This window comes from Sinocyclocheilus rhinocerous, unplaced genomic scaffold, assembly GCF_001515625.1.
Source record: "Sinocyclocheilus rhinocerous isolate Xijiao unplaced genomic scaffold, SAMN03320098_v1.1 scaffold1710, whole genome shotgun sequence".
NCBI classification, from domain to species: domain Eukaryota; kingdom Metazoa; phylum Chordata; class Actinopteri; order Cypriniformes; family Cyprinidae; genus Sinocyclocheilus; species Sinocyclocheilus rhinocerous.
In genome coordinates this window covers 751,208-760,384 of record NW_015650690.1, presented here as the reverse complement: position 1 = coordinate 760,384, position 9,177 = coordinate 751,208, and the positions used below count along the sequence as shown (strand labels likewise).

Genomic DNA, 9,177 nt, shown 5'->3' with positions numbered 1-9,177 from the left:
TGAAATGTGAACAGAATTTATTTTAATTATGTTTTCAGGCAGTCTGATCCCAGCAAAAACACATTGCAGATAACATATATAAAAGGATCGATCCAGCATTCCTGTGACCCTATAGGAGAACCTATTGGGAGAATAGATAGATAAATTCATAAATCAATTCATAAATAAATGTTCATTAATAAAAAAAAAATCAGTTCTTGTAAGATTAGGACAATTCCTTGAGTATCATCCTAATGTTGTTTTTTTTAAGAAGCTAAATGGACCTTAAGGTTTCTCTTTGTATTTGGGGTCTCCAATGATGAATATGCAAAAATGATATATATTTGTAAATTAACTTTTTATTGAACTCTCTTTTTAACCACAAAGTCATGCACCTTTCTAAAATGTAATGAGAATTCATTTTAATTATGTTTTTGTTTAAAGTCAGTCTGAACCCAGCAGAAACAAACTGCACAAAATAAATGCATAACTAACAACCTATAACTAACTAAAAAATAAAAGGCTACAACATCTCTGCAACACAATAAGTGGTTTGGATAATTGAATAAATAAATAAATATATATGTAAATAAATATGTTCATAATAATGTACAGTTCCTGTAATTCTTAGAAAAATTCCTTAAGTTTCCTAACTAAAGTTAATGTTTTTTTAGTTTTTTTAAAGAAGCCCGTTTATGGAAGACCGTTTCCACCTCTGGAAAAAAAAAAGGGTAATTGACTTTTTCGCCATTGTGAGTTTGTATCCCATAATTCTGACTTTATATCAAGCAATTCTGACTTCATTCTCAGCATACATTTTTAAATAGTATACACCTGATTGAGACAAAGAAAAGAATATAAAAATAATCCATGAGATTTCTTTATGATTTTGCAAAAAAACAATTACTAATAAATAAACAAGCCCATTTGCAATGCTGTATGTTTGTTCTGTTGCTATGGAAAGTTGTGTGTGTGAGAGAGAGCAGTGTTTTCAGAAGGATTTGTGGGAGGGTCTGTGTGTGCACATCCCTCTTGGTTCTTGGCTCTGACGATAAGCCCCCTGCTTGCATGAGTGCCTTTCCAAACCCAGAGACCGAGGTGTTATGACTATGGATGACAAGCACAGGAGCTTTCCAGCCTGAGACAGAGGAGCAGGGAGACATAGATAATAGAGGGTAAAGAGATACAAAACACATGGGAAAGTGAAAGATGGTTGCAGTTGGAGAAAACAAAGATATAGAGCGATGAAGGAGTGGAAAGCTGGGAGAATAGCATTTTGTAGGAGAAAAAAAATTTGGAGGCAATGTCCACTGTCCTCATTTTCTTTTCTGGGAAACATGTAGACCTAAGTATCTCCTGTAGCTTCTGAAGGGCAGTACTAAATGAAAAAATATATTTAAAGGTGGGGTAAGCGATTTCTGGTAGTCAATGTTAACATTTGAAATCACCAAAACAAACACACCCCTACCCCAAAATGGTCTCGCCCCTATTTTGATAGCTCCGCCCCACCCATACGTACGCAACCCAGGCAACGATTAGTTCTGTGAACAGGCCTTCCGCTCCTTGAGTTCTCTCCAGCACTGGAAAGCTGATCCAATATTTACACGGGTCCTACTTATTGCCTTAAGTCTTCTTTTGTTCTGCAGACATTTTCCTTTTTTGTTTTTTTATCCGCCATCTCTATCTTTCTGTCACAAACACAATCTGAGTTCATTTTGAGCAGCAATTAATTAGTCTAATAACAATCACCTGGTCGTGCTACTCAGTACAAACAGAAGAGGAAGTTCAACGATTACATGGCAAATTAAATCAAACACAGTATAATCATGGTGTAAAGAAAAGAAAAACTTTTTTTTTTTTACATAAACTTAAGTATATAAATCAAACTCCACAAATCAATATATGTATACAATAATGTACATAGTATAAATGTTATTTCTTGAACACTATTCAACAATGTCATAAATATGATTATTTTGAGCTGAAGCCTCACTGACACATTCTGGGGACACTTATATTATATATTGTAAAAAGGGGCATAATAGGTCTCATTTAAACAAAACAAGAAACATGTACAAATCTTCATCCTGACCAAAAGATCTTAATGCATTATGTTTCCTTCTTGAGCATCAGCAAATGTTTGAACCTTTTGTAATAGTTGCGTATGATTCCTACAATTGTTGTCATTGTAAAAAGATGGATCTCAAAATCATACAGTAACTGTTGGAAAGAATTCAAATATGCAAAAGATGCCGGAAAACCAAAGAATTAGCGGGCCCTGGAGGATTTTTCTGAAAAACAGGAAAAACAATGTGCTCATGAACAACGATCAGAGGAAGAAGAGAAAAAAACGGTAATGAAACAATATTAAGAATCACGCATATGTAAACTTTTTTTTATAAATTCAGCTATTATTTTGTCTTGCGGACTACATTTAAACATCTTTTATACATTTGTGAACAATAAGCAATTGTGAAGCAGCAGTCAGCCTGTCATTTGTCACTTACTGCCACTTTTTTCAACTGTATTTGCATTCTGTTTTCAATTACTGTATCGATCGCACACACAACCGCTCTTTATTACCTACGTTCCCTTCTCCTCCATGTTGTTTTTCCTTAGACCTTGAGTAGATTGAATTATCTTGCCCCTACAGTGCACATTCAAACAAACACAAAATCAATTTAAAAAGCAGCTTATGGTGAACACTTCACCAATGATTACAAATGACAGGCAAATTCAACATGTCACAGCTGCCGTCCCCTAGAAAAGGAGAGGGAGTTACAATACTGTATATTATGTAGGTAGAGAATCACTCTCAGAAATGCGGTAAGAAAAATGTCAAGGACCAGTCAAAAGAAATGCACAAGAAATCAACTAGCAGAATGAACGAATAGGGGCCTTGAACCATTACTTCTGCATCTGCAGTGAGTCACTGTTACTGTATTTTCCTTTTACATAAATGTGTCCAATGCAAAGAATTTCTGCTAATTCCATTAAAGGGTTACAAATGGTGCCGAATGCTTTTGTTCTAATCTCCTAAGCCTCTCACATTTACACCACTTGAAATGTCATTTACAGAAATGTATTTAAATGTTATTATAGCCAGTGGTGAGCTTTCTTTGTTCTTAAATATTGTGCAAGAGAATATAGAGGTGAAATAATGTAGTGATTAAGTATTTTGCGGTCATCAATAACAAAGCTGTAAATAAACACTATGGTATTGAGCGTTGCCATAGGAACAAAAAATTTGAGACTAGGGATGTGGACCGCTTTGAGAAGTAGTTTAGCATTTCTTCAAGGACATGAAAGCAACATTATTTAAATTGCTGTTTACATATACGCAACATTAACATGTAAAATGTATTTGTTATTCTAAAACTTGGAAAAAAAAAAAAAAAACTTGCAGCTTTACAAATTTTATTAACAATGTTTCAGTCATTTGGCTTTCCTCATGCCTTCTATTTTCTATCAAAATGATATATATACGGTATATATATATAATGTTAATTTTCTTACACACTCTTACACATTATCATACATTTTACTGAAGTCTAGCCTCAAGCTTATAACTGACTGGTCTGTGATTTTTTTTTAACACTAATGTGAAGTGCAGCTTTGGCTTTTCCACTGTAGACAAGTGTAATGTTTTTAGTCATGTAATCATTAAGAGAATTGTGTAGAGTGGAGCTCTGATACAAGAAAGATGCGACAGGACTTACATGCAAAGATTGTTTACAGTGCATGCGCATGCTTGAGTTTGTTTATCTGCTTGGATGAGAATCAGAAATCTTGAGCACAGGGACCGCTTTGAGAAGTAGTTTAGCATTTTTTCAAGGACATTAAAGCAACATTATTTAAATTGCTGTTTACATATACGCAACATTAACATGTAAAATGTATTTGTTATTCTAAAACTTGGAAAAAAAAAAAAAAAACTTGCAGCTTTACAAATTTTATTAATGTTTCAGTCATTTGGCTTTCCTCATGCCTTCTATTTTCTATCAAAATGATATATATACGGTATATATATATAATGTTAATTTTCTTACACACTCTTACACATTATCATACATTTTACTGAAGTCTAGCCTCAAGCTTATAACTGACTGGTCTGTGATTTTTTTTTAACACTAATGTGAAGTGCAGCTTTGGCTTTTCCACTGTAGACAAGTGTAATGTTTTTAGTCATGTAATCATTAAGAGAATTGTGTAGAGTGGAGCTCTGATACAAGAAAGATGCGACAGGACTTACATGCAAAGATTGTTTACAGTGCATGCGCATGCTTGAGTTTGTTTATCTGCTTGGATGAGAATCAGAAATCTTGAGCACAGGAAACCCTCACTATTTATCACTCTTGAAAGCACAATTGGGAACAGTTCAAAAGCAGGAGGTAAGATGCATTTCATAACACTCTGAACACATAATAGCAGAGAGTCAAGGTTTTACAGACCCTGTTAGTCCTTGCTGGGAGATACCGTCACTACAAACTTATCACAAGCATGTTTTTCAATTGATATCCACTTAAATTTATCCACTGTGTATCCTGAAAAAATACTGTACATTTTTTAACAGTTGTTTCTTCAAAAACAGAAACCATCAATCTGCTTCCTTTCATGCCACAGGATAGTTTCCAGAGAAGGACCGGGGACTGTGATCTCCCGATGTCCTTTTCTTCCAACTCCAATGTAATTAGTCACTCACGAGCAAAGAGGGCAGATTTCAAACCACATACTTCTGTGGAGTCCTGCATCAGTTGATCAACTACAGTTGAGTACACAAGTTCCATATGAAATTATGAATGATTTACAGACATTCCATGAAACTTTTTTTTCTGTTTTATTGGAGAAAACATTATAATGAAATGATTAAAAAAAACTATTGTACATAATATGTTGGAAATCAAAATCACTTCATGACATTTAGACCACACATTCAGTTCAGAAAAACCTTGAAAATGATACTCTTGTTACATAATGAACTGGGGGTGTCTCTTCACAGGGTCTTCAAACATCTTCCCTATGGGAATGGAGACTTCTCTCTGTAACAGGCTGCTCTGGACTTCTGGAGAGGAGAACTCACTCGCTGTGTCTAGAGAGAAAATTTCACATGGTTGAAATGGGTCCATTTGGCACTACAGCAAAGCACAGGTTAAATCGAGCATAAAGAGATAATCAAACTAAAACGAGTGTTACAAAACAGCTGAGGTACTGATCTCTCTCCTGAATGGACTTTTAGGTCCATTTGGCACTACAGCAAAGCACAGGTTAAATCGAGCATAAAGAGATAATCAAACTAAAACGAGTGTTACAAAACAGGTAACTGATCTCTCTCCTGAATGGACTTTTCCTGCATAATCATTATGAAGAATAATGCAGACTGAAAAAACTCTTTTACACTTGCATGTCACGACACATTACACAAACTGCATACATTTTTTCCCTATGGAAGCCTTTTTATTATCCTTTTTAAAACAGACACATGTAGGGAAAAACAACAGCACTAAGACTAATGATGATTAAATAACTAAATTCATTTTTTGAGCAGCAGCATGGTGCCCACAGAGATGGTGAAGCCTGCAAAAAATAAAAAATAAATGCAATAGACTAAAGACATTTCCTCTCCGGATCTCACACTCAGACAATCATTCACTGAGCCCCTCGTTAATTTAGCAAGTTTGTCTTCAATTTGTGTTTAGGTTCATCTTGTTTTGCTGTGAAGCGTGTCCTCGTAATACACATCAAAATACAACACCCACGCTACAACTTTTTGTATTTCTATCTAAAATCAGTCAGACGTGTCTCTCCATTTCTCTGTCTGCTTGACCGCTTGAAACAGAGAAAATTACATTATTCTGCTTAAGAAAATTAACACCATGAGTAAACTCTTTGCAGTTCAATATGTCTAAATAAATTAATTTTAGAATATATTTTGTACACAGCCCTGTTAACACAAAAAAGTACCTGCTTAAAATTTAGATACTTATGAAGTAACATCATTTGAACACTACAACATGGCAGAAAAGTGAATAATATTAAATTTCCAATTTTTACACAAACTGTAGTGCTGACTGCATTCATTAAGCTCAGCCATGTTACCCAAGTAAAGAAAAAAAAAAAAACATTAAAACCTTAACTCCAAAAATATTATTTTGGTTTTACATGCATTGCGTGCTTGGCAAGTGTTAATTCACATCACTGACTGCTATTGCCGTAGGGTCTAATAGTCAGAAGCTCCTTCTGAGTCTACAGACAAATGCCCTTTCACAAACAAAATCATGGATGAAGTCCAATTTCACAGTGTGACCAGTATTTCTAAGGACTGTAATTCCTCTGCTTTTCAAGGACATGCTTTTATCATTTAGAGGGACTCGTCTGCATTCGTTTTCAAGTTGGTATGTGGAGTGTCTCAGTTACTGGAAATGCAGTTTTTTGCCCATTTCTCTTTGTCCTTTCTGGTTAGTATCATGCCTTGTCTGCACAATATCCTATTCTTTTCCATAAGATCAGATCATCTTAGATAACACATACTTTGAAAACTCAGAAACACTATTCTTTTTTTCCTATAACAGAACAAAGGAATTTTAAGGGGCACTTTAGAACTGAAATCCAAATGTTGAGTAAAAGTGAAAACCAAAACATACTTGAATCCACACTTTATCCAAACAGAATTTCCTCCTTTAGCCAGAAATTATTTAATGCTGAAACTAGTTCAAAGTGAAATACAAACAATGTGTAACAAATGCTAGCACAAAAAAGAAAAAAAAATTAAACTATCTTCAACAGGGGTCTGCAGCGATATTGCAAGGGGGCTCATCAATTATCACTTTATTTGAACTCATTTTTTGGAGAGAAAAAACGGGTTAAATACATCTCCTTGTCCCTTCCACATTAAAATTACAAAAACATTACATTGTTACATACACACAAGTGTATAATATAAATTCTCATTTTAACAGCTGTGAAATTTAAGTATGTAAATAATTAAACAAGCTAATTATTTAATCAATGTGTTATTGGCCTTATGGCCTTACGAAGGATTATACATGCTGCATTATAAAGATTTAAAAAGGTAGTCAAATGTAAGAGCTGATAGCCATGTGGCCACCTGATCAGAGTTTGCATCCCAGCTCCAGTTCCCCTACTACTCAACATACTCAAAGATATAATCTAAATGATAAATTGGAATAGGTGCAAAGGTGAGGCAATCATCCAGAGATGATGGCTACCGACTGAATTCAAACTGTGAAAGAGATGTATTTTCTGGCAGATCATCCAGTGCTTAATGACAGATGAAGCAAACATCTCACGACCACGGGCTTCTGTAAGTGTCTAAGAGGCCTGAAACAGATATTTTCGTTATACTAGCTAAAGACGCCATAAGGCAACCCTCAGGATAAGCTTAACAAATCATCAGAGAACCCTGAAAATGCATTGGTTCCTTTGCAGGTTCTGGCTTATGATTCTGGATTACTAGCAAGACATTTGCAACGGCTTATCCAAACATCCAACGATCCTAATATCTTTCAGATCAGCTCTTAACAAATGGAACAAACTGATTCGCCTCATCTGAAATGGAGGAGCTTTAAGATGACTTCATAGCTTGAATACAATCCAATGCGTGACAAGGACCTTCGCTGTCAAAAGGAACTGCAAATATGGACAGATTTCATATCAATGTACATCTATAAATATTGCAGCCACTGCTCTTCAGGGAAGTGTTACTCTGTAAGAGACAGAAACAGTCCATAAAAAATAATAAGGGTGTATGCTGCATATGTCCAAATTGAAGATTACAAAGTGCAATGTTGGTTGTAAGTGAATGATGTGAAAAGTGATGGTACAAGGTCGCATGTTGTACAAGTTAATTTAGGTGTGCTTTACATGTTGAGATCTAAAGCGCAGGCAAGTTAATAAATGTGCATTAAAAATGTAATTTATTCCTATGATGGGAAAGTCTTGACTGTAGCGCTAGATCAATTTAAAGGTGGGGTATGTATTTTTCAAAAACGCTAAAAAATTTCAAATTTCTCAAAAACTGATTCGGGCAGAAGACCAAAACAAACTTGTAGCCAATCAGCAGTAAGGGGCGTGTCTACTCATGATAGGGACGAGAGAGCGCTCAGTGCACCGGACGGACATTAGCCGAGCCGAGTGACGACAGAAGGATTTATTAAAAGAAGGCTTAATTCTGACTTCATAACTTGCAATTGTGAGTTTATTTCATGCAATTCTGAGGGAAAAAAGTCAGAATTGCAAGTTTATATCTCGCAATTCTGAGAAACCTGCAATTGCGAGAAAAAAGTCAGAACTGTGACAAAAAGTTGCAATTACCTTTTTTTTTTTTTTTTATGGTGGTAACGGGCTTCCATAGATGGTGCCAATACATGATTATGATACTAAATGCATATTATGGGTTAATAAAGGCCAGGCTTAAAATGCAACACAATATGGTTCCTGCTCCAATTTCTCAACCCACCAAGGGGGGTCCTTGGCCTGAAAAAAGGTTGAACACCCCTGAGCTATGGAAATTGGCTCAGCTGCACGTTGAGAGGAGAATATGTGTGGGATTTGGTGCTACTCAAATAAACCAGTACTGTTTTCCTTCCACATGCGTCATCCTTTCTTTATGCCTTTGAAAAGAGACTTATTGTATAACAATTAAGCAGGAGCTGAAGGCCTGCAGATAAGCCTTCTAAGAGCCATAGATGAATATTTTATTCATAGGAAATATTTGATCCATATGCTTAATGAGAAAAACACAAACAAATCAGCCCTTTCAGTCCCCTGGTTCATAAATCACACAAAGCGCTGGAGAAACAGTGAGTGACACTGAGCGCATGCTTATGGCTCCCAAAGCAGCCAGTTCAAAAGGAGAACGAATGACATCGCCTGGGACACAAAGGCAGCCGTATGTCTTGATTAAGGTTTAACCGAACAGAGATTGAGTGGAGGGATTTCTGTATTTCATAAACAACGAGGAGGGCGTTAAAAGGCTGATCTATTCTGGAAATGCATAACATTTTTGAACATTCCTGTGTTTGGGAACAGGCTGTAAGAAACAGCTATGAGATAACATTTCACTTCTGAGAGAAAATTTAAACAGCTGAGACCTTGATGCGCAAGTCTTTCATACTAGTTTCAAAGTTTAAAGGGGTCATATGATGCGATTTCAATTTTTCCTTTCTCTTTGGAGTGTTA

General features: G+C 35.6%; 1 protein-coding gene across 3 annotated transcripts in view; it reads right to left on the bottom strand.

The window, feature by feature from the left end:
• Positions 1-4,876: 4,876 nt before the first annotated feature.
• The window catches only part of LOC107712119 (E3 ubiquitin-protein ligase RAD18-like), a 38,014-nt gene continuing 33,713 nt past the window's right edge, over positions 4,877-9,177 (bottom strand). For 2 of the 3 annotated variants that reach the window (XM_016517260.1, XM_016517262.1), the window contains one exon: positions 4,877-5,068. In XM_016517260.1, coding sequence (XP_016372746.1) covers positions 5,056-5,068 — 13 coding nt within the window. In that variant the 3' untranslated portion in view covers positions 4,877-5,055. The remainder of the gene's footprint in view (positions 5,069-9,177) is intronic. The other variant, XM_016517261.1, reaches the window with a different exon arrangement.